The sequence below is a fragment of the Solanum verrucosum genome, unplaced genomic scaffold (genome assembly GCF_900185275.1).
Source record: "Solanum verrucosum unplaced genomic scaffold, falcon-dt-bn FXZP01000062.1, whole genome shotgun sequence".
Classification (NCBI taxonomy): Eukaryota; Viridiplantae; Streptophyta; class Magnoliopsida; order Solanales; family Solanaceae; genus Solanum; species Solanum verrucosum.
The window spans coordinates 3,201,016-3,228,814 of NW_026020477.1; the positions used below are offsets into that span (position 1 = coordinate 3,201,016).

The following is a 27,799-nucleotide window of genomic DNA, read 5'->3' on the forward strand; positions in this document are numbered from 1 at the left end:
TTTTTGACAAATGCAAAGGTTTTGAAGAAGTTCATCATCATATCAAAGAGAATAAAGTCGGAGAGCAGTTGCGGGTCCAAATATTTGTTTCAACTTGCTGATAAACTGATATGTTGCCCAAGATCCTCTACCAATTCTATAATTATGTTTTTTCAGGAGTGAGCTTTCTATGATTAGATTGCAAGTAGAGATTTCTGTTCAGTTTACCAGAAATGTTAGCATAATTAGGCTTTTTGATTACTGTTGATGAAAAGCTTGAACTTGCCTATGCAAGTAATAACTATTTGTTCCTGTTATCTTACGATTATGACATGCCAAATGTTATGGTTGTTTGGATTATCGTGAAGCTTTTTATCGTGTTGCCTTATTGATGTTGTATACATGTTTTGGAGTTTCTTCATTGGCTTTTCCCCCTGAAATCTGTGAAGATGGGCAGATCTACAAGCTACACTCTTCTCTGATAATTAGGTCATGAAATGTTACCTTTGTCCATATGACATTAAAGTATTATGATGATTACCTTTTTGGCATTTCTTGGAAAGTATAGATTTGTACTGTTTGTTTATCTCAAGTGATATGTAGTTTTTTTTTTTTTTAAGAAAAAATTAAGCCATCACCTTAACCGTGTGTGTGTGTGGAGGGGGAGGGGGGGTTAGACTTGATCCCTACCATGTCTATAACATCCAAAAAGTTACAAAAGCAGAGGGGGACATGGACCTAACCTCAGAGAACGAGGATGAACTAAAGAATCTACAGAAAGACTAAGATGACATAGACTTTCATACTATAAAATACAACGGTTCAACTAACAAAACAATTATATCTTCTCTTTATGCTAGGAAGTTGCCACTTATCTAGTAGAAATAGTACCTTCACCACTTTAGGAAATTGATGAAAAGAATAATAGAAGGTACCACTTCCACTTTAGGACGCCTGTTTAGCAAAGAAGTCAGCTATTTGGTTGGCTTCTCTATAGCAGTGGGAAATATTTACTTTTGCCCCATTCATGGCCTGATTAGGGACTTACACTATTTGGATTTAACCGAAAAACAAAATCAAATCAAAACGATTTCTAAATTGGATTAGTTTTTTGGTTTGGATTAATAGTTTACTTTGTTTAGTTTTGGATTTAAAAAATAAAACCGAAAAACAAAAAAATGAATTTATATATATATATATATATATATAGAAGTAATAATATTGAATCTCTTAAATATACCTTCTAATATAAATCACAAGTAAAACGTAAACCACAATACTTAAGAGTATATCAATTATAGATGTCCAAACATAAAATATAAATTAAATCATAATGAAAGACAATAACACACTCTCTCTTTATATATTTTATGTTTGGGCATCTATAATTAATATACTCTTAAGTATTGTGTTTTATGTTTGGACATCTATAATTGATATACTATTAAGCATTGTGTTTTACGTTTTACTTGTGATTTATATTAGAAGGTCTATTTAAAAGATTCAATATTATTACTTCTCCTATATATATATATAGGAGAAGTAATAATATTGAATCTTTTAAATAGACCTTCTAATATATATATATATATATATATATTCAAAATTGCAAATATAACTTTGATTATGTTTATAATTATTGCATAACCAAATAACCAAACTGAAAAGAGAAAACCAAACCTAACCAAATTTATTTTGGTTCGGATTGGATTACACTTCTTGAAAACTAGAAACCGAAAAACCCAAATCGAATAGTACAAAATCAAACTGAAAAACCGAATGCACACCCTAGGCCTGATCAATGTCTTGAATGATTCCTTTCAGCTTCAAGTTTTTGGTATCCTCGGGTTTGATCATGTTGGCCACTAACATAGAATCAAGTTTCAAGTCATATTCGTTATAGCTAGGTTGCTTGCACCATCTGGTAACATATAATGCTGTCATAGCTTCAGCTTGATTGTTGGTTTTGCATTGAGCAGAGACTCAGAATGCCATGATAAGGTTACCAGTAGCATCCCTAATGATTCCTCGTATGCCAGACATTTGTGTTGTCTTTGATCTTTTACCTATCTCAGGTTTCATCCACCGACAATAAGTTTGTACCTTTCAATTCTTGCACAAAGTTCAGCCCATGTACCTGTAGTGTCACTGTTTGGAAAGGCAGTGGAAATGGCTGCCTTGATATTCCACAAGATATATGCACCTCCTTGAAGTCACAATTTTTTTTATGATTTCCATATTTACAAGCTGTCCAACTTTTCCAGATTTCTCAAGAAATGCAAATAGGGGTAATTTGTTGCATCATACTATACATTGTTGATGGTGCTTAAATTCCACCAAGTACTGAAAATTCGTTGAATATCTCCCCCTTGGTGATTAATTCCAAGGGAGTTTCCAAAAGTATTTGGCCGTATCACTATCACTGAAAACATGCTGCAAGGATTCACATACAACTGGAGTTGTACAATACATACAACTGGAAACTAAAACTCATCATATTTGAGGATAAAAAATAAGATTTGACCCCAAAATATGGACTTAAGAGTCCATTTATACTGGACAGCCAACACGATTGGTATACATTGGTCTATCTAAGAAACAGAATGATGCTTTTCTATCTGAAAGGATAAATTTAATTTAAAATTTTTCAATTTATCCTTAAAAGAGATGATATGTAATTTTATATAGATTTATAATTTGTTTTAGTTTTTTTTTTAAAAATTCTATACTTGATCAAATAATATCACGTTATGATCTGGAACAACGAGAGTAATATAATAGCACTAGTGGTCCAATAGACGTGAAAATGAAATTTGAAAAAACTTTTGGAACAAAGAAACACATTTTGTCATCCAAGATATATAAAAGAAAATGAGAGAGAGAATTGTGAGACAAATCTAATGATGATGATAATTGTCATTATTTTATTATTATTATTATCATAATTCCCTATCATAAATTGTAATGATTGTCACACATACGAGTACCTAAAATGATTTTGTTACTCGAATAGTTATTCAATTATTAAAAATTATGAATAAAGTCATAATTTTTTTGTCATAGAAAAACCACTCTTCTATTAGTATTTCACTCTAAATCATTTTGATCAATTATTCAATGTTTGAGCCCTAAATTTTTGATTTGGCATTTTGAAGTTAAATAATCTCAAAATAAAAATCAAATGCCTCCAACCTCATTGACACCGCTGTAGTACTAGAAAAAAACATGACTTCTTGTGAAAAAAAATAAAGAAATATGAATTTAATAATAAATTTGAGTAATGAACAGTCAAAAAAGTATTACGACAATAGAACTTTGGTTGTCTGTTCTTGTTACATTACTCTAAAACACAACTACTTCAACATTGATTTTTTCAAAATAAATAATTGCATTCAATTGACATTATAGCATATTAATGCCCAATCAAACATATGAAAACTTTAATCCAGATCCTTGAAACTTTTCTTCTATGATATGATTGAGTTTATCACTCATCTCTATAGTAAAATAATTCTTCCAATCTCCAATTTCTCCTCTACGAAAGAACAAATTATATGCCTCTCCAGTTGAAAACTTTCCATTTGTATTCACTTCCAAATTGCTCAAATTCTCAAAGCTACACATTTTTAATATCTCATCCACCACTCCACAATTTTCTTCCTCTATGGAAATTGGACATTCCAAGAATTCTGCCAAGCGTTTAAGCTGAATTTTCGGTTTCTTTTTAATTTCTTCATACATTAAGAAAAGTATTTTGGTAGGGTTTTCTATGCTTTGCTTCCAATAATCTAACACGTGATTCCAAAATGGACCATAAAGGCTCACCCCCTCACAGAAAAGATCAAACATTACTTCAATGGAATTGGTATCGTTGTGATGAAGTATTAAATTGTTTGTGAAATGCCACATAGAAATAAAAGTGTCCCTAGGATTCCTACATAAGTAAACAAGTTTGGTTTTTGAATCTTGGACTGATTTTGGCAATGAAGCAAAGGGCACATGAGTTGCCAAGAGTCTAGGTGAAGTGAATGTTGAAAAATCAGGGACTCGACCATCAATATAGAGAATATGCTCCAAGAATGGAATAAGAACATGAGGGTTATTGACAAGTAAAGGATGATTGGGTTCAAAAATAGGATGTTTCACTCGATTCACCAAAGCAAATAAAAGTGATTTTAACCAAGTAGTTCCTGATTTTGGAGTTGTAACTAGAATGATATCACTATCTTCAGCTTGAAATTGTTGTTGAAATGCAATCACACCTTGAAGAAATCTTGGTGGTGTCCAAAAACCTTGATAATTGTAGACATATGATCCAACCCATCCTTTATCTTTTGGCAGGATGGAGAGCAATTTCTTACACTCTTCACTTAGGTTATCCTCTTGTAAATATTTGGGAGGAGAAGTTGTCATGATTTTGAGGATTGAGTGTTTTCTTAACGTTTGAGGCTTTTATAATAGATACGCATGAATAATACACTTACTATCCACGTGAATGTTTAGTCATACACTTCATGTGACTTCACTACTTCACATTTTTCATGTCTTACTATTAGTAATAATTACTTTGATTCACTTATTTGATTTGTCAAGAGAGTGCTATTATCGTGAGTGTGTTAGAATAGTTAGTGAGGCAGTCAAAATTAATGCAGTGTTTTGTCTTCTTTGTCAAGTAATGATTTTAATTTCAAGATGATTTTTTTTTGGTGTTTATTAAATCAGTAATCTTTTTAATTTATAACCATGAAAATCTAATTTAAACAAAAAATAATAATCTAATTTAACTATATACTTCCTCCAATGCTTTTAATTATTCCCGATAAACTTTGCACTCTTTTTAAGAGAACATAAATAACATGAATATTTTACTATAATATCCATATTAATTAACACACAATTTTAATGGACTTGTGAGTGATTTGGGAAAACTAGTCAATGTTAAGTATAAATTTTTTAAAAAGATGTCTTTCTCTTGATATGCTAAAGTAAGCAAATTGTCACACCCGAACCTGCACCCCGGAGATGGCCGGACCTCGAGAACTATTGATGACTCCCAAGAGAATCCTTAGTCTGATTGTCTGCTTAGCGGAAGACTTACTCGATATTTATAAGTTTAAAACACTGAATGAAAAACTTTAAGTCAAATATTGAGTCTAAACTATTTGAAAATTATGAATGCAATAGGTATAGTTTTTTTAGCAAACATCTAGAAAGGGAAATACTAAAAAAATTCAAATATTGTCTCTCTATGAAGCCTCTACTGTTTTAAGATAAGCGTCGGGACAAGACTTGTAACACCTCAGAAAAACAGACTTGGACTTTTTAGCAGAAACAGGTTGACCACGGAGGGGGTTTACGGGTCGTGATCAGGACCACGGTCTGTCACCCTTATCGTGGTTCACACCCAACCTCTGGTGGTGGACCACGACTCCCTTCACGAGTCATGGATCCCCACACGAGTCGTGGGACTGCTCGTAGTAGTGAGGCAGAGCACCACAACTCAGGAGGGTGGAACCACGGAGCCCACCACGGGCCGTGGAAAGCTCCGTCATCCAGGACCAATAGACCCCAACCTCAAGTGAAGAACCACGGTGGCCTTCACGGTCCGTGGTCCTTCCAACGGTCCGTGAAGTGGACCGTAGAGGGGAGGTCCCTGAACCAGTAGACACTGGCCAAGAACCACGACCCACTTGACGGGTTATGGTCCCAATGACAGACCGTTAGTGGCACCATGGTCGGCCTCGTCAGATTTTAAGTCAGGGTCATTTTGGTCTTTTTCCCTATGCGTTGGACACCTAAACTACGTCGTTTTACTCATGTAATCATTTAAAATTTATTAAATGATTCAGATTATATTAAATTCATTAATATATTAGTCCAAATAAATATTATGGATTAATATAATTGAGTTAATTATTTAAATTCAATAAGTATGAATTTAATTAAAGCCCGCTCCATAAAGCCCATATGCCATGTCACTTAAATCTGATTGGTCGAAGGGAATCCTATTCCAATCACAACTCCTCTATTTTAAAACTATAAATAGGGGTCCTCATAATTCAGAAAGAAGGAACCAAGAATTTTAACAAGAAGCTAGAGAAAGCTCATGGATCAAAAACCGCAGATTTCTCTACAAGTTCAAGAGTTCAAAAGAATTCAAGCGTTCAAGTTTCAAGAACGTTCAAGTTTCAAGAACGATCAAGATCAAGAATGATAAAGATCAAGAACAATCAAGATCAAGATCACCGGATTCAAAATCAAGCTCGAAGCCCTTGAATTTAACTAGAAGTCAAGATCAAGATAAAGTTCAAGTTCAAGATCAAGATAAAGTTCAAGATCAAGTCCAAGTTCAAGTTCAAGATCAAGATCAAGATAAAGATCAAGATAAATCCCAAGTTCAAGATCAAGCTCAAGAGCCCTTAAATTATATCCGAAAAGGTGAATCCAGAGGAATCATAGAGATTGTAACACTCGCACTTTGAAATAATAAAATGATTGTTGCATAATTTTCTGTTCTTGATTATTGTTATCTCGACGCGAATTTTATTGTCTACAACTCAGTTTAAGCCTAATATTCTAATCAGAACCTACCATAATAGATCTATTCACCAAAATCTTTCAAATTTAGAGCAAAAAGAGGAGAAAAAGGAGACCCAAACCCCTCAAGAACACAACAGGTTTTCTTCAGTTCCAGCCCTGAAGTCAAAAAATTTCTCCGTGAAATTCGTCACCAGGTATGTGGAATTTCACTAGTGGATTCCTTTCATCCATTAGGTCTCTAGAATTCAGTTAGATTATTGATTCACTATTTCTTGCTTAGACCTAGGGTTTCTAAAACCTTAGATATTGGTTGTGATTTAGCTGTTAGAATATTCCTAATCAGATTATCATGTTTTTGTGGAATCATTGCTTAGTTCTTTGTATGAAACTCAAAACCCTAGTTGTCTAGATTTGCTTAGTTCATGAATTACACATGCTAGGTCAGTTAAACAAATATACATGTTTCAGTTTTCGAATGTCATATTATCAGTATATAATTGTTACATTCTCAGATTTTGCATGTCAGTATTTTGAGCTATTCAACATTTCAGTATTTCAGTCATAATGTGTCATATACATATTCAGTTGGGAGTAGGCTTAGTACCGAGTGGACTAGGGTTTCAGCATACCCTCATAGTCCTAGAACTACGTTCCCCCGTAGGTTTATAAGTCCCCTCTGTAGGCATCATACTTAGTGATCACGCAGTCATGCCTCTATACCCCTGGCAAGGTATATTGGGTCCTCTCGATGGGGCATATACATTGGACTCCACGTTTAGCTCACGTGGTTTTATGTCGATTAATAGTAGCTCCCACAGTCACACTCTAGTGCATTTGACCAGATTTTCAATTATAGTTCAGTGTTCAGTCTCAGCATGTCATCTTAGAAATCAGTACTTGTCATTGCATTCAGTTCAATTCTTTTCAGTTATCATTCAGTATTTACATTATTGTTCAGATTATATCATTGTTCAATTGCACTTTGTTCAATTTATGTATTTATTCAGTTATACTCTATATCCTGCATGCTCAGTACATTCCAAGTACTGACGCATACTCTGCGCTACATCCTTTCATGATGTAGGTTTAGGTCCTCAACATACAGATCACATGTAGATCAGTTCCCGATCCATACTCAGCAGTATCAGTGGTGAGTTCTCATACTTTAGAGGCCTTTTCAGACATAGTATTAGATTCAACTTTAGCTTTTGAGTGATTGTTTAGTATCACTAAACTCTTAGAATTTTATATATTCAAGATCAGTTTTGGGTATTCCCCACCATTAGTTATATATTGATTTAGCTTCCGCATAGTATCTCTTTATTTTAGAAAATTATAGTTTGCTTATGATAGGACAACTCACGATTAGCTTGGGGTCACTCGTGATCCTAGGTCCCGTGTTTATGTCAAGGGGGTAGCTTCGGGGCGTGACAAACTTGGTATCATAGCATTAGGTTTAAGAGTCCTAGGATGTCGGAAAAACCGCACTAAGTAGAGTCATTTTCATGGGTGTGAAGTGCACCACATCTAATGAGAGGGAGGCTACAAAGTGTTTTAGGAAAACTTCACTCTCTTTGCTACTCTTATCGTGCGTGAGGTATGATTCAACTTCTCGTTTCGCATCCGTCGTTATGCGTTTCAGATCATGCCTCCTCGTAGAGCTTACGCAAGGAATGGTAATGCCCGCAGTGCTAATAAAGTTCCTCCAGTCCCAGGCCATGAGGTTTCAAATGCAGAGTTTCAGAATTCTATCCTACTTTTGGCTCAGAGTGTAGCCAATCAGAACAATCAGCAGGTTCCAGTTACTACTAACACCAATGTTGGGTCAACTGTAGCTAGAGTTCAAGAATTTATTAGGATGAATCCGCTTGAGTTCTTAGGGTCGCAAGTTGGTGAGGACCCCCAGAACTTCATTGATGAGGTTAAGAAAATCTTTGGAGTGATGCAATTGACTGGAAATGATAGGGTAGAGTTGGCATCCTTGTCACGACCCAGGGTACCTCTTGATGCAACAAGGCATATAGAAACCTGAAAGGCTTCATGTAAGCTACTTAGCATATCATAACATAAGCAATAGAACAATAAAGAGTAAAAACGCATTTCAAGTCAAGTCTAAACTTTTCATTTAAAGAAAAGCGGAAGTCTAGACTATAAGGCTCAACATAACCATCTATTACAATGTTCAAATGAGAAAAAGGGACACAACCCATACAACATAATCCAAAAAGGAAATACAAAAAAAGAACTACAATGAGATAACATTCGTCCTCGAATCATGAGGACTCACCAACAAGCTAGGAGAATAAGCAAATCCAAGTTTTTAGCCACAATGATTAGCACTTTGAGAACCAGACCCTATGCTTGGGAAAAATGTAGGAAAAGTAGGCATTAGTCCAAAAATGAACTAAGTATGATAGCCATGCATAAAAACATTGAAAACATGCTAAAAGGGACATTTTAGTAGAATGCATGCAATTTACTAAATTAAAACATCATTGTGAAGATAGTGGAAAATCATAATTCATAAGCATAATTAACATATAGATCATCATGACATAAGAGGAACATATCATAAATACCCTCAAAGCATACTTGTGCAATGCATGAATAAGACCCCATAAATCTAACCCATAATAAGTAAAGCTTCTTGAGTAACCATAGTTCATAATCCATATTCATATTCATATTGTTGTTGTCATAGTGGGATTAAGCCTTAACCGACATAGACCATGTGAGCTAAACATGGAATCCAGTGTCTACCCCACACCGAAAAAGGGTTGTCCTACTTGCCTAAGGTAGAACCATACTCTTAGCTTAGGTAGATCCACTAGCTAAATACCTATGAGGGCACATAGTTATGGAATAAGAAGATTGCTACTAGAAACTCGGACTCAACTAGCGTAGAAGGTTTCCATCTCATGAGACATACTTTGGGAACCTGGACTCAACTAGCGTAGAAGGAACCCATTTGTAAGCCAGACTTAACTAGCGTACAAGCTTCCATCTCATATTCAATATCCACTTTGTGCTAAGCATTTATTTCCCACGAAGTTCATATTAAGTCTTGACTTAAGTTCATATTCATGGAAGAATGTCTTGACACTCAATCCAACATAATTCATAAGATAGCTCATTAGATAATGCGTGAGAATAACCTTTCACCGTCCATGTCTACACATAGATTCAATAGGTGAGAAAGCCTTTAAACCCTAGAATCATCATATCGTGAGAAAATCTTTCACATCATATCATATTCATGCATAAGTGTGTGTATGAGAATAAACTTTCAACACACAACAACTAGATTATAATCATATTCACTTTACTCTCAAAGTGTTCTTAAAGCATATACTAACTTCATAATTCATGCATAATATCATAATTTACCTTTCAAGGATCAAAGCTCATATTGCATCAACACATCTAGAATTCAATACATTATGCATGGATAATTACATAATTCAAGTTGTTCAATTACTACAAGCATAATCTCATAATATCCTTCTTTCATCAACAAATCTACATCACAAGATCATAATTGGGAATTATGGGGATTTCATGGGTTCTTGCGGATTTCAACATAAAAACCATAATAAATCATCAATTCAATCATAATATAAAGTAATTCAAGCATTAGAATCATTTTAGAAAGGAACCCATGGTTTTGGAATCAAACCCTAACTTTTGGGGATTTCTATCTTTGAAATTGGGGTTTTAAAGGGGCACCATGGATGAAGGCAATCCATGGATGAAGAGATACCATACCTTAGCAATGAAATCTAATGAATTTGAGAAGATAACCTTGCTCCTTCAACCCTAGCTACAACTTCCTTCTTCTTTTTCCTTGAAGTTCTAGAGAGAGAATTTTCTTTGGAGAGGATGAAGTTTTGGGTGTTTGAAATAACGAGGTAATTGACTTAGCTTAGTGAATTAAAATCCTTATATAGGTGATCTAATTTAGCCTAAAACGACCTCACTTAGTTATTAATTAAAACTGAAAAAACCCCAAAGTTCCCCTAACTTAACTGCCAAAGAGCAGTTTCCAGGTCCCACCAATCCCCTCACCGACGGACCATGGTTGGACCCACGGCCCGTCCTGGTAAAACATGGGTCAGATTTCAAAAGTTTTTTTTCAGGGCTTGACCTACGACCCCTCACAGAAGGACCGTGGTTGGACCCACGACCATGCTGGTGAAGCGTAGGTCAGGGTTCAGAGATCCTCACCTGCAGGCTCGACCTACTGTCCCTCACCCACGATCGTGGACTAACCAATGGGGTGTAGGTCCCCTTCGTTGGTAACTGTCCAACCATTTTCTAGGGTCCTCCTCAAGGACCCATGGTTGGTCCTTAGGGGTCGTACCTTTACATTCCAACATGTAACCCTTTATTTTTAAGTACGGGGAGTTATGTTTAAGACTCTAACCTCATGTTAAGCTCTAGTTTAGCCTACTAGTTTTCGGGGTGTTACAATCCTACCAGCTTAATGATGTAGCTCACATTTGGTTCACTCAGTGGAAAGAAACACATAGGTGCAGATACAACCCTTGTGACTTGGGAGTGTTTTACTGGAGCTTTTCTGGACAGGTTCTTCCTAAGGGAGTTGAGAGAGGCTAAAGCTTAGGAGTTTATGAATTTGAGACAAGGTTCAATGTCAGTCCAAGAGTACGGACTTAAGTACACCCAGCTCTCCAGGTATGCTCCACACATGGTTGACGATCCAAGAGTGCAAGTAAGTTTCTATTTAGGGTATCCGACTTGGTGAAGACAGAGTGCAGAAATGCTATGTTGCTAGATGGTATGAATATATCTAGGGTTATGACTCATGCTCAGCAAGTTGAGGGAGATAAGCTTAGGGAACTGGCTAAGGACAATGAAAAAGCTAGAATAGGGAACTCTGAGTACTCTCAGCAGAAATCGGGTAGTGGAAATTGCTCACAGTTTCAATCGAGATCTTCAACCCTAGCACCTTCATCATCTAGTGCTCTATCCCCCAGGTTTCGACAGGATCAAAACAGTAGGGCATCAGGCTTTAAGTCTCAAGGGAGTGCTTCAAGTAACAGGACTTTCCCGACTTGTACAAAATGTGGTAAGAACTATCTGGGCGAGTGTCTTACAGGAAAGGAATGGTGCTATGGGTGTGGTCAGTCTGGCCATAGGTTGAAAGATTGCCCTTCTTCTAGGTAGGGACAAAGAGATAATAACAATAGGACTCAGTTTACCGCTCCAGCGGCACCAACAAGTTGCCCAACTCAACATGGTGCTTCATCTGGTATCGGTGGTAGTTAGCGGCATTACAGGTTGTATGCTCTCCAGGCTCACCAGGAACAAGAAGATTCTCCTGATGTGGTTATTGGTACGTTACGAGTCTTTTATTTAGATGTTTATGCATTGTTAGATCTAGGGGCTACTATTTCTTTTGTAACTCCCTATGTAGCAATAAACTTCGGTGTCAGTCTAGAAACTCTTCCAGAACCCTATTATTGTCTCTCAAAAAGTCACCTCAGCAGATCTTATAGAGTTATAAATGGTAGATTTCGATATCATTCTAGGCATAGATTGGTTACATTCTTGTTATGCCTCAGTCGATTGTAGAACTAGGATCGTTTGGTTTTAGTTTCCAAATGAGCCAGTCTTAGAATGGAAGTATAGTAGCTCAGTGCCTGTAGGTCGATTTATCTCTTACCTTAAGGCCATGAAGATGATCTTTAAAGGGTACATCTATCATTTTGTTCGGGTTAAGGATTCAAGCTTCGAAACCCTAACTCTAGAGTCAGTCCCAGTAGTAAATGAGTTTCCAGAAGATCTTCCCAGAGTTTCTCCCGAAAGGGAAATTGACTTCGAAATAGATTTCCTTCTAGATACCCAACCTATTTCAATTCCTCCTTATAGAATGGCTCTAATCGAGATTAAGGAGTTGAAAGAGCAGTTGAAAGACCTTTTAGATAAGGGCTTCATCAGACCTAGTATCTCTCTATGGGGTGCACTGGTGTTGTTCGTGAAAAAGAAAGATGGTTCTCTCACGATGTGCATCGACTATCGCCAGTTGAACTAATTCACAATCAAGAATAAGTATTCCATCCTCAGGATTGATGACTTGTTCGACCAACTTCAGGGTGCTAGCTACTTTTCAAAGATAGACCTCAGATCCGACTACCATCAACCTAGAGTCAGAGATAGTGACATCCCGAAAACAACCTTCAGGACTCGGTATGGACATTATGAATTTGTAGTTATGTCATTTAGATTAACAGATGCTCCTACAACTTTCATGGACTTAATGAACAAGGTGTTCAAGCAGTATTTGGACTTATTCATTATCGTCTTTATTGATGATATCCTCATTTATTCTAGGAATGAGGAGGAGCATGCGACTTATCTGAGAGTTATTCTGTAAACTCTCAAAGATCGCCAGTTATTCGCTAAGTTTAGCAAATGTGAGTTTTTGTTACAATAAGTTGCTTTCCTTGGTCATGTGGTATCTAGCGAAGGAATCTGGGTGGATTCTCAGAAAATAGAGGTAGTGGGCCATTACCCACCTCTCCAACAGATATAAGAAGTTTCTTGGGTTTGGTCGGTTATTACAGAAGATTTGTGGAAGGATTTTCATCCATATCTTCCCCATTGACTAAGTTGACTTAGAAAAAAGGTTAAGTTTCAGTGGTCAGATGAGTGTGAGAAGAGCTTTTTTGAACTGAAAACTAGGTTGACTACAACTCCCGTTTTGACTCTACCAGAGGGTTCAGACGATTATTTGATCTATTGTGATGCATCCAGAGTCGGCTTAGGTTGTGTGTTGATGCAGCGAGGTAAGGTTATAGCTTATGCTTCTAGACAACTTAAGGTACATGAGAAGAACTACCAACTCATGACCTCGAGTTTGCAGTTGTAATATTCGACCTAAAGATTTGGAGACATTACTTGTATGGTGTTCATGTGGATGTATTCACAGATCATAAGAGCCTCCAGTATGTATTCACCCAAAAAGAGTTGAATCTTCGCCAGTGGAGATGGCTTGAATTCCTCAAGGACTATGACATGGATGTGCTTTATCATCCAGGTAAGGCCAATGTAGTAACTGATGCTCTTAGCATACTATCTATGGGTAGTGTAGCACATGTTGAGGAAGAAAGGAAGGAATTAGCAAAAGATGTCCACCGGCTTGCTCGCTTAGGAGTTGTCTTATGGACATGTCACATGGTGGTGTGATAGTTCAGAATAGGTCCGAATCTTCATTGGTAGCGGAGGTTAAGGAAAAACATGATAGTGATCCTATATTACTTCAATTGAAAGGTGCAGTTAATCAGCAGAAAGTAGAGGTTTTCTCCCAAGGGGTAGATGGTGTGCTTCGTTACCAAGGTCGCTTATGTGTTCCTAAGGTGGGTGAGTTGAGGCAGCAGATCCTTACAGAAGCCCAAAACTCCAGATATTCCATTCATCCAGGTGCCACTAAGATGTACCATGATCTGCGGGTAGTCTTTTGGTGGAATGGCATGAAGAGGGATATAGCAGATTTTGTGGCTAAGTGCCCTAATTGTCAACAGGTTAAGGTAGAACATTAGAAACCATGAGGTATGACCCAAGAGATTAATATTCCTACATGGAAGTGGGCAGTGATAAACATTGACTTCATTACAGGTCCTTGTACTCGCAGGCATCATGACTCAATTTGGGTGATAGTAGACAGAGTTACTAACTCCGCTTACTTCTTGGTTGTCAAGACTACATATTCAGCGGAGGACTACTCTAAACTCTACATTAATGAGATAGTCAGGTTACATGGGGTACCGTTGTCTATCATTTTAGATATAGGTCCTCAGTTTACCTCTAATTTCTGAAAGTCATTTCAGAAAGGTCTTGGTACTCAAGTAAATCTCAATACATCATTTCATCCACAGACAGATGGTCAGGCAGAACGTACCATTCAGACCTTAGAAGACATGTTGAGAGCTTGTGTGATCAATTTCGAGGGTAGTTGGGATGATCACCTACTTCTCATAAAGTTCGCCTACAATAAAGCAACCATTCCAATATTCAGATAGCCTCTTATGAGATATTATATGGGCGCAGATGCAGATTCCAATTGGTTGATTTGAAGTAGGTGAAGCAGCCTTGATTGGGCCAGATTTGGTTCATGAAGCTATGGAAAACGTTCAGCTCATCAGAGATAGACTTAAGACATCCCAGAGTCGTCAGAAGTCCTATGCATATATGAGGAGAAGGGACTTAGAGTTTGATATTGATGATAGGGTTTTCCTGAAAGTGTCACCTATGAAGGGGGGTGATGAGATTTGGAAAGAAATGGAAGCTCAGTCCCAGATATGTAGGTCCTTATAGAATCCTGAAAAAAAGGTTGGTAATGTGGCATATGAGTTAGAGTTGCCGGCAGAACTAGCAGCAGTTCACCTAGCCTTTCACATTTCCTTGTTGAAGAAATATGTGGGTGATCTGGCATCAATAGTACCATTAGAAGGTGTGGCTATGACAGACAGTCTCACTTACGAAGAGGTACCAATTGAGATCCTGATGTTCGTAGGTTGAGAAATAAAGAAGTCGCTTCAGTTAAGGTTTTGTGGAGGAGTTAGTCTATAACACCCCTAAATACTAACCAAGAGTCGCATGTCGATTTACTGTTGCTTAATTACTAGAATATGTTTTAGTCTCATTTTGGGAACTTGAAGTGTTGTGATAATTGCCAACTTGCTTAGCATAAATTCTTATCGTAATTTAAGGATTTGTGATGGGGTGTTTAGGTAATATCCTAATTAGAATTATGTAAAACTTTAAAAGGAAGGTAAGGGATATACATATAGATATATATGTATGCTTTTTGGGCAGCCAACTTTTTGTTTGGGCAGCCCCTTTTGATGACATCTGTACAGGTGATAAGTATCACCTTTGTAACTATATATTTGCACACCCCCTATAATTAATTTCATTTTCCTCAAGTCTAAGAACATTAGAACCTTAGCTTAACATATTGTTCTTCAAAATCACAAGATAAAACGTGGTCCTTTTTGGCTGGAATTCAAGAACACACACTTCTTGTTGGTAAGTGACAAAATATGTTTCTGAGCTGGGTAGTGTTTGGTAAATTATGCATATCTCTCGCTCTAGAACTTAGTTTACAGGGAGTAAATATGCTTTGGAAATATAATTCATATACCTACAACTCTTATGTTTATGTCAAACTCTGATTCAGCTGTTATAGATGCGAAATATGGGACGCAACATAGGACAAGTTCTGTCCAGATTTTAGAATTTCAAATTCTGTATGAACAGCTGTTAGTGTTTTGACTATATCTTGTTGTACAAAATACATTTTGCGGTGATTCTTGTTTGTTTGCAACCCTAAGAGATGTATCTACATATTTCATGAAGATTATAAAGTCTAGTTTTGCTGTTTTCCGTTTCAAATCTAAGTTGCGACATGAGGTACTAGGCTGGCCAGAATCACTGTTTTGGAGCATTGTTGTGTTTGGGCAGGTTAATTTTACTTGTGATGATAATCCCGTTTTACATCAATATTATTGAGCTGCTAGGGATTAAAGAAATTATTTAATTGTATTTTAAAGGTTGTATATACTCGTGAACAAGTTGAGGACCTTGATACATTGGTTGGACTGTTTCTTTGCTAAAGCACTGAGGTTTGTGTATAAACTTGTACTTTCACTCTTTTAACTTCTAGTATATTTGAAATTGGATCTTGGTACCTTGGTTACCTCTTGTCACTTTGCATTGTTGTGTTGGTATCCTTTGAGACGTTAAAGATGCTTGTGTAACTCGCCCACTTGTACGGATTGTTTGATCACTTGGCACTCTTGTTGGGACCTTGTCCTTCTTGTGACTGTGACTTTGTCACTATTGGCATGCCTCTTGATTCGGATCATTTGCCAACTTGACTCTGGATTTTTAGTCCGTCTTAAGAATGGAAGTTGTCCATTTTTAAGTACGAACTAGAAAGCCATTTTTAATATGGTTCTTGGTTCTCTTGATTATTGGGCTTTGACCCTTCTTGATACAGGGCGTTAGCCCTTCTTGATACAGGGCGTTAGCCCTTCTTGATACTTGCTTGTGCTTGGTGTGAGGACATGATGTACATATTGGGCGAGCCTTGTTGTTGAATCTCTTGGAAAATGATGTTATGAACATTCTTGACATTTGGGTCTTTAAATATCGAACTTGATACTCTTTATATATTGTTTACTTGGTTTATTAATTATGTTCAATTATGTTGCTCATGACTTGAGAAAGTTTGTTTTGTAAATCGGATGGCCCCGAAACTATAGTTTTGCACCACTAAGCTATATGCTTAGCGATAGTTGTTTCTATCGTAGGGGAATGATCGAGTGGATGCATGAAGCTAGCCATTGGAGATGGAAATTTTGAGAGCCTTAAGGAAGATCACATTTGCATATAAACATCTATATTTTGTATAAACCTTGGGACTTGTACATGATCTATGTGTTGTATATGTACATGAAATTTTGAGGACTAAATTGATCATGTCGCTATGGGTTGTAATATAAGTATGGCTCTATGTTTTGACCTTTTGGGGTGTGTAAGCCCAAGTTTTGTAATATATTAAATTTATCACATATTTTGTATGATTGTGTGAAGTATGAAAGATCTAGTTCGGGTACTCGGAAGTTGGTAGTTTTTTTTCGTCATTTTCATCTAGTGTGAGGGCAATATGTATAAAAATCTCGTAAGTTATTGGCTTATATTATTTCGGAAGGGTCGTTACATAGTCTGTAAAGGGAGCTACTTAGGAAGCAGAAGAAGCCATGAAGGCCAAGTATCATCATCTTTTTCCTTCTGATTCAATTTCAGTTTGAGGTAATAGCTCCTCTCTAGTCTCTCAGTTTAATCTTGTGTAAAATTCAGTCTCAGTATCTTGTTTCTTTAGTTGTTCTTGCATTTTCAGAAGATTTGCATGTTATTGGAACTCAGTTAAGTTAAATATCAGTTTCTAGTACTTAGTGGTAGGGTTTGCAGCTCCTTCTCTCCATACTCAGCTAGTTTAGACTTTATTCGAGAACGAATGATCCTAATGTGACACCTTAAAAAAATAGACCTGGACTTTTCTATAGAAATAAGTGGACCACAAAGGGGTTCACGGGCCGTGATCAGGACCACGGTCCGTCACCCTCATCGTGGTTCACACCCATCCTCTGGTGGTGCACCACGACGCCCTTCACAGGCCGTGGATCCCCACACGAGTTGTGGGACTGCTGGTAGTAGCGAGGTAGAACACCAGGACTTAGGAGGGTGGAACCACAGAGCCTACCACGGGCCATGGTCCCCATGACGGGCCACGGGAAGCTCCGTCATCCAGTACCAGTAGACCCCAGCCCCAAGTGAAGAACCACGGTGGCCTTCATGGTCTATGGTCCTTCACACGGTCCGTGAAGTGGACTGTAGAGGGGAGGACCCTGAACTAGTAGACACTGGCCAGGAACCACGACCCACTTGACGGACCGTGGTCCCAACGATGGACCGTTAGTAGCGCCGTGGTCGGCCTCGTCAGATTTTAAGTCAGGGTCATTTTGGTCATTTCCCTATGTGTTGGACACCTAAACTACGTCGTTTGACCCATAAACTACGTCGTTTTACTCAGTTTAAGCCTAGTATTCTAATCAGAACCTACCCTAATCGATCTATTCACCAAAATCTTTCAAACTTAGAGAAAAATGAAGAGAAAGAGGCGACTCAAACCCCTTAAGAATGCAACAGATTTTCTTCAGTTCTAGCCCCGAAATCAAAAGATTCTCCGTGAAATTCATCACCAGGTATGTGGAATTTCACTAGTGGATTCCTTTCATCCATTAGGTCCTAGAATTCAATCATATTCTTGATTTTCTATATCTTGCTTAGACCTAGTGTTTCTAAAACCTTAGATATTGGTTGTGATTTAGCTGTTAGAGTATTCCTAATCAGATTATCATGTTTTTATGGAATCGTTGCTTAGTTATTTGCATGAAACTCAGAACCCTAGTTGTGTAGATTCTCTTAGTTCATGAATTACACATGCTAGGTCGGTTAAACTGATATACATGCTTTAGTTTTCGAATATCACACTATAAGTATATTACTGTTGCATTCTCAGATTTTGCATGTCAGTATTTTGAGCTATTCAACATTTCAGTAATTCAGTCATAATGTGTCATATATATATTCAGTTGGGAGTAGTCTTAGTATTGAGGTTTCAGCGTACCCTCATAGTCCTAGAACAACGTTCCCCCGTAGGTTTATAAGTCCCCTCTGTAGGCATCATATTCAATTATCACGCCAATCATGCATCTATACCCATGGCAAGGTATATTGGGTCCTCTCGATGGGGCGTATACATTGGACTTCACGTTTAGCTCACGTGGTTTTATGTCTTTTAATATTAGCTCCCACAGTCAGACTTTAGTGCATTTAACCAGGTTTTCAGTTATACTTCAATATTCAGTCTCAGCATGTCATCTTAGAAATCAGTACTTGGTCATTGCATCAGTTAAGTTTTTTTCAGTTATCATTCAATATTTACATTATTGTTCAGATTATATCATTGTTCAATTGCGCTTTGTTCAGTTTATGTATTTATTCAGTTATACTCTATATCCTGCATGCTCAATACATTCCAAGTACTGACACATACTCTACGCTACATCCTTTCATGATGTAGGTTCAACTTCTCAGCATTCAGATACGTGTAGATCGGTTTTCGATCCGTACTCAGCAACATCAATGGTGGGTCCTCATACTTTGAGGACAATAGACATGTTTTCCATTTCAGTAATAGTTTTTCTAGGGTTAGCTTGGGACATGTCACATCAACTCTAGTTAGTTAGAGGCTTTTTCAGACATAGTATTAGATTCAGCTTTAGCTTTTGAGTGATTGTTCACTGTCACTAAATTCTTAGAATTTTATATATCCAAGAGCAGTTTTGGGTATTCTCCACTATTAGTTATATATTGATTTAGCTTCCACATAGTATCTCTTTTATTCAGAAAATTATAGTTTGATTATGATATGCCAACTCAGGGTTAGCTTGGGGTCACTCGTGATCTAGGTCCCATGTTTACGTCAAGGGGGTAGCCTCGGGGAGTGACAAGACTCAGGAAAACCTAAAAGAACTATCGAAAGTAAACTAAAGACTGGAGTCCTCTGAAAGTTAGGAGGAATCACCAAAAGCTGATAAGTGACTGGGTGATCTCAACGAAATGCATGTTGATGATCCTGAACACTTATATATGCATAAAAAATGATGCAGATCGAATGACATCAATGCTTTGAATGTACGAGTATGTACTATGACTGAATGAAACAATAACTTAAGTGAAAGGCTGAAATATAACTCAACTATAGTAAAGAATAAACATGATATAAATATATATATATATATATATATATATATATACTCTTTACTTGAATAAGGAGTTTCTCTAACTAACAACCATCACCATGAGCCTTGTGATGATACAAAGTCTTAGCCACGTTGTCAGAGACACCTTATACCACTACTAAAAAAACAGTGAATACCGACCTAAAAATTTCCGACCTCAAATGGAGGTCGGTAATTTCCGACCTTCGGAGGTCGGTATTTACAAGTAGTCAGTTTTTATGCAAAATAAAGCGGGAAAACCAAATTCCGACCTCTGGAGGTCGGAATTTTTTCCGAAAAAAATGAATTACAATAAAAATACCGACCTGATGAGGTCGGTATTTTTTATATTTAATTGAGAAAATAATACCGACATCAAGAGGTCGGTTTTTATTGTAATTCATTAAAAATTCCGACCTCCTGAGGTCAGAATTTTTTCTCAATTAAATATTTTATAATTCCGACTTCCGAATGTCGGTAGTATGTAATTAAAATACCGACCTCATGAGGTCGGTATTTTTATTTCATCTAATTACTATTAATTAAAGCGACATCCGGAGGTCGGTATTTTTATTTCATCTAATTACTATTAATTAAAGCGACATTCGGAGGTCGGTATTTTTATTTCATCTAATTACTTTTAAAAGCGACATCCGGAGGTCGGTTTGCGGAAAGCGGGAAAACCAAATTCCGACCTCTAAAGGTCGGAATTTTTCCCGGAAAAAATGAATTACACTAAAAACCGACCTCTTGATGTCGGTATTAAATTATTTTTTCTCAATAGGTTTTGTGTAAAATAAAAAACAAAAAAAATTATAATACCGACTTTCGTATGTCAGTAAAATTAAATAGTAAAAATAAATTAATATAAAATACCGACCTCATGAGGTCGGTATTTTTTATATTTAATTGAGAAAATAATACCGACATCAAGAGGTCGGTTTTTATTGTAATTCATTAAAAATTCCGACCTCCTAAGGTCGGAATTTTTTCTCAATTAAATATTTCATAATACCGACTTTCGAATGTCAGTAAAAAATAAATAGTATGAAATAAAAATACCGACCTCATGAGGTCGGTATTTTTATTTCTACTATTAATTAAAGCGACATCCGGAGATCGATATATTTATTTCATCTAATTACTTTTAAAAGCGACATCCGGAGGTCGGTTTGTGGGTAAACCAAATTCCGACCTCAAGAGGTCGGAATTTTTTCCAGAAAATGAATTACAATAAAAACCGACCTATTGATGTCGGTATTATTTTCTATTTTGATTTAATTTTATTTAAATCATCTTCCGGAGGACGATTTTGTGTTATGTAATAAATTAATATTTTCAATTAACTTTAAATAAATTGTCCTCCGAATGACGGTTTTATACAAGTTAAAAAATAATTTAATATAAAATACCAACCTCCCGATGTCAATATTATTTAATTAACATGATTACTTTTATTTATCTTAAAATGTAATGTGATACCGACCTCATGACGTTGGTATTTTTTATTAAATCTAATTACTTTCAATAAAAGCGACATCCGGAGGTCGATTTGTTTAAAATATTCCTATTAATACTCATAATTTTGCTATTGTGCATAATACTAATTTCATTTTACACCTACAATTAATTGTTCAAAAAGTGTAACAATTTTGTATACTTTTATAAATAAAAAGTTAGAATTCGTGGAATCAATAAAAAAATATCTATAATCCATAATTAGAGTATGAAACTACGTTGATATGAATTAGGAGATAATTATACTTATATTTCTAGAATAATGTACAAATTCTATCAGTCCGTCGTCTAATCATGAACTTAATATCTCATGTCATGATGTAGAGGTGAAGAGCTAACATATAATCCATTCGAGTATGAAATGCGAGATAGTATTATTATATACGTTCGATCTAATTGAATGGATATTAAGTGTTGTGATCACGTCCTAATTATGATGACATGTAAACGATACCTTATCGGAGTATGAAATATGTTGATTAATTATATACTCCTCGAGTAGTTTAACAAATCAAGTCTTATATACTAGTGGTTTAGATATGAAATACATTATCAATTAAAGAAATACCGAGGATCAATTTAAGGAGATTTATATATTAAATTTGATATTGATAAATTTTTGTTGATCAATAAAATTAAATTTATATAATTAGGAGTTATATAATTTAAATTTATAAAATTAACTTGATCGATAAATTAAATTTATTAAATTAAACATTTGTTGATGTGTAGTTAAATTTTATATATATATATATATATATATATTTTATATTGATAAACTTTTGTTGATCAATAAAATTAAATTTATATAATTAGGAGTTATATAATTAAATTTATAAAATTAACTTGATCGATAAATAAAATTTATTAAATTAAACTTTTGTTGATGTGTAGTTAAATTATATATATATATATATATATATATATATATATATATATAAAATTTAACTACACATCAACAAAAGTTTAATTTAATAAATATATAATGCTCGAGTAGTTTAACAAATCAAGTCTTATATACTAGTGGTTTAGATATGAAATACATTATCAATTAAAGAAATACCGATGATCAATTCAAGGAGATTTATATATTAAATTTGATATTGATAAACTTTTGTTGATCAATAAAATTAAATTTATATAATTAGGAGTTATATAATTTAAATTTATAATAAAAACCGACCTCTTGATGTCGGTATTAAAAAATAAATAAATAACAATATTTTATTTTTTCTCAATAGGTTTTGTGTAAAATAAAAAACAAAAAAAATTATAATACCGACTTCCGTATGTCGGTAAAATTAAATAGTAAAAATAAATTAATATAAAATATCGACCTCATGAGGTTGGTATTTTTTATATTTAATTGAGAAAATAATACCGACATCAAGAGGTCGGTTTTTATTGTAATTCATTAAAAATTCCGACCTCCTGAGGTCGGAATTTTTTCTCAATTAAATATTTCATAATACCGACTTCCGAATGTCGGTAAAAATTAAATAGTATGTAATTAAAATACCGACCTCATGAGGTCGGTATTTTTATTTCGACTATTAATTAAAGTGACATCCGGAGGTCGGTATTTTTATTTCATCTAATTACTTTTAAAAGCGACATCCGGAGATCGGTTTGCAGCTTGCGGGTAAATCAAATTCCGACCTCAAGAAGTCGGAATTATTTTCTATTTTGATTTAATTTTATTTAAATCGTCTTTCGGAGGACCATTTTGTGTTCTTAAAAATTAATGTGATACATATATATATATGTTTAATTAATAAAATCAACCTCAAGAGGTGAGTTTATATTAAAATAATTATGTGTATATATATATGTGTGTGTGTATATATATATATATAATTTAATTACACATCAACAGAAGTTTAATTTAATAAATTTACATATATATATATAGATGTATATGTGTATATATATATAGAGATGTATGTGTGTATATATATATATATAGATGTATATGTGTGTGTATATATATATATATACATATATGTAAATTTATTAAACTAAACTTCTGTTGATGTGTAGTTAAATTATATATATATAATTTAACGACACATCAACAGAAGTTTAATTTAATAAATTTATATATATATATATATATAATATAGATGTATATATATGTATGTATACATATACATATATTATATGTTGATGTGTAGTTAAATTATATATGTTTAATTAATAAAATCAACCTCAAGAGGTGAGTTTATATTAAAAAAATGGGAAAATTTTCAAAACAACAATATTTTAGCTTTTAATGGGACTCCTTAGCAATAGTTTCATTATTTATTTAAAATGTCAATATTTTAGTTTGTTAAGGATTGAGTTATGCATTTATTTTATTTTGATTAATTTGAAAGAATACAAATAATTAATAACTGAATAGAGAAAATCATGGAACAAAAAATTTCAAAAAAGGTAATTTTTTTAAAAAAATTTAACATCAGTTACGTTTTTGAAAAAGCATATGTTGCCATTTTTCTTTCTAGCGTTTTTTTCTTTGTTCTTAAGAATTTCAAATTTTTTTTGGAAACAGTAGTTTGTATTTTATATCTCATATGAGTGGAAGTGTTGGAAAATTTCTAATGCCCTCTGTTTTGGATATTTAAATGTTTGAACTTCTTTGAATATGTGTTCATCCGAAATGTATTCGAATACCTAATGATATGTATAACTAATTTAAAATACAAAAAATGTTGGTATTGATTTATTAGGAATACAACTCTTTGGCATTCTAGTTCAAGTACAAAAATAAAGGCAATTGTGTAGTATATACCAAAATATAAATACAAATTAGATGTAGATCAAAATGATATTGAAAAATACAATTGCGATGAATACATATACAATACATAGAATAAGTTTATTCAAAATAAATTGTATTTATATTTCAATATCCAATTTTGTTATATTATTATTTCACTTTAAATTTGCAGAAAGTATTTTCTACCTTAGTTTTTATTTCAAATATCATGTTGTATTTCAATATCATTTTGTATATCAAACGCAGAATGAATACCAATAATTTTGTATTCCCCTTCTTGTGATGTATTCGTCACACAATTTTATATATTATGTATTCTTAAAATTATATTGCTTTAGCCAAATAAAATACAAAATATGTCTTACTAAGTTTGTATTTCAAATATCAGGTTGTATTTCAGTATGATTTTGTATTTCAAACGAAAAAATGAATACCAATAAGTTTCCATTTCCCTTCTTATAATGTATTCGTCACAATTATATAAATTATGTATTCAATCATAATTGTGACGAATACATTATATACTTATTTAAATTACTACAAACTAAAAAAGAAATACAATGTTTTAAAATAAAAATGAAATGATGAGTAAAAGAAAAACAATTGACAAACAAAAATTAATAGGAATACAGTTGTGGTATGAATACAATTTTGTAACCTTCTTCTTTGACTTTGTCTTTCTTCTTCTTCTTCATCTACTATGTTCTTTTTTCTGATTTTTTTCCCATCAAAACCGAATCTGAATCCGTATTCACTTGTGCATTAGTAACCCTATAAGCAAAATTTGAAATTATTAAATATGAATGTATAAAAAAATCAAAGAATATATGATGTATGTGTGCTAATGTAGTTACTACAATCTACTAAATCTCAAATATGAAGACAAAATTTTTGATAATTTGAATTTCGAAATTATCAAAAATTAGAATGTATTAAATATCAAACAAAACAAACATACATAAGAATTTCTAGATTCTCCAAAATCTGAAAAATTAAAAGAAAATCACAAAAAAAATTGAAAATCATAACTATTTGATGAATAACTAAACAAAATCACATAAAAATTGAAAAATTCAACTGAAAATCCGTAATTTATAGAATCAGTGATTTAAACATCAAATCAAAATGGATAATGGAAATTACCTTGTCAATCGATAAATCTGTTTGAATTAATAAATAGATTCATTTAACAATAAAGAAGATTTCTTGATGAACAACAATTTAGCACCTTGAAGAAAGATAAACTTGAAACATGAAAGGTGGAGAAGAAACGTGAAAAGTGGGGAAGAAATGTGAATGGAGTTGAAAAAAGGTTAATGTTTATTGGTTTAATTTTTCTTTCTTTTAACGGTTATGGTATATAATTAGGTCCAATATAGGACTCTTTCCACAAATAAAATTAATTTTAAATACTAAAATCTGAATACATGTTATTTTATAAAAATATTGTCATTCTGCCATTTAAATAAATATTTTAAAATGTTGTTATTTTGACTAATTATGTTAGGTATTATGACTTAATTGCTAATTTTTCCTAAAATAATTATATATATATATATATAGAGAGAGAGAGAGAGAGAGAGAGAGAGAGAGAGAGATGTATATATATGTATGTATACATATACATATATTATATGTTGATGTGTAGTTAAATTATATATGTTTAATTAATAAAATCAATCTCAAGAGGTGAGTTTATATTAATATATATATATATATATATATATATATATATATATATATATATATATATATATATATTTCTTCATTAGCTGAATCTGACTCATCAGATCGTGTTGTTTCTTCTATTTCTACACTTACTATTAAAGTCCATTTGTATTTGTTGTATTACTATTTTCTGTATTTTCTGTTATTTTTGATACTATTTTCAGTATTTTCACTGAAATAGAAGACTTAATAAATCAATTAAAAAATATTGAAATTACTCCACTTAAAGAGAGACCAACTATAGTTAGAAAATCTCAAAAATGGACTTTCTAGCTTTTTGATTTACAGAAAATACTGAAAATACAAATAATCAGGACAATAATGCATATAAATTTTCTTAGTATATGACATAGCTACTATTCCAGAATTAAGTATACCACTAGAATCCTCGTATTGTTCTGTTTGGTTTAAATATTTAGAATATTTTCCTTTCTAAATATTTTATAGTACTACGTAGCGGTCTTCTCATTTAAATGATTACGTCCCAACAACTTCTCGCTCTGATACCAAAATATTACGGAAAATACAAAAAATACAGAAAATACAGAAAATAGTATCAAAAATAACAGAAAATACAGAAAATAGTAATACAGCAAATACAAATGGACTTTAATAAATACAGAGAAAATAGGAAAATACAGAAAATAGTATCAAAAATAACAGAAAATACAAGAAAATCTCAAAAATGGACTTTCTTTCAGGTAGAAGAACAACAACCGAAGAAAGACCACGAGTAAGTTTTTCCGATAATAGAATAGGAAATAACTTTATATCAAGAATATACGGATAATACAGAAAATACAGAAAATACTGAAAATAGTATCAAAAATAACAGAAAATAGTAATACAGCAAATACAAATGGACTTTAATAAATACAGAGAAAATACGAACAGAGTTAAACAGAACTTAACACAGAACTTAATATAGCAGAATAACAGAGATTGGCAAAATAGCAGAATAGCAGAAATTCAGATTTTTGTAAATCCTACTCAGTACTCCCTCTTACTCGTGTCTGGTCATGTTTATCTTATATGTATCCTGTTTTCCCTTTTTTTTTTTTTTTTAAGTTACTACCCCGTTCATCTCTTCCTTTTAACCTGTATTCTTAAAAACTTCTTCATTAACCCCACCCCGGAAATGGCCAAGAAGACGTTCTGTGAATGTTGCGGACTTTTTTTTTTAAGGCCTTGGAAACATCCTAGGAATTTACAGGTTAATCCATCGTTGTTATTAAGAAGTTAAAAGTCTAACCATATACTAAGGGTAGTTTTAAAAACATATTTACATACTTAACATTAATTTAAAGCAAACAAACATAATTTACATATATTTTTAGGGAAAATACAGGAACCATAAAGACTTACATGACTTAGACGGAGAGAGGTTTCCCTTTCGGGAACCCCGACCGACTCTTACACACTTAAAACAAACTTTTTTACAAGCTAGAGAGTCCAAAGAGGGATTTTTTAGGAGTTTTTGGATTGAGTAAGGGAGATGGTTTTTCTGAACGTTGGGAAGGGGAATATGTTGTGTTTTTTTTTTTTATGGTTCTTTTTTCTTGTCTTTCTTAAGTGTGGAGGAGTGTCTTTATATAGAGGTTGAGGGGGATTTAACATAAAGCGTGGAAGAATCCTAATGGCAAAACGTGGCCGACTTACTACAATAATGGAAAGAAAAGTAACGGCCTAAAATTGGCCAACATTAGCTCAAATAATTCATGCCGGGTACACATTTGGGCCCCATCGCACATGCATTATTTTCACTTCACAAGACTTTAACACAAAATAATTCACAAGACTTTAAGACGCGTGCTTATCAGTTTTTTCCTCCTTGGAGGATAGTTATAAAGTAAGCACTCACACGACAAATGTGGGCATACCCACA

General features: G+C 33.9%; 1 protein-coding gene across 1 annotated transcript; it reads right to left on the reverse strand.

Annotated features, from left to right (window-relative positions):
• Positions 1–3,355: 3,355 nt before the first annotated feature.
• On the reverse strand, positions 3,356–4,398 carry LOC125809258 (cytosolic sulfotransferase 12-like). Its single transcript, XM_049488923.1, has one exon. The coding sequence runs from the start codon at positions 4,390–4,392 to the stop codon at positions 3,403–3,405; it is 990 nt and encodes a 329-aa protein (XP_049344880.1). The 5' UTR covers positions 4,393–4,398; the 3' UTR covers positions 3,356–3,402.
• Positions 4,399–27,799: the final 23,401 nt, after the last annotated feature.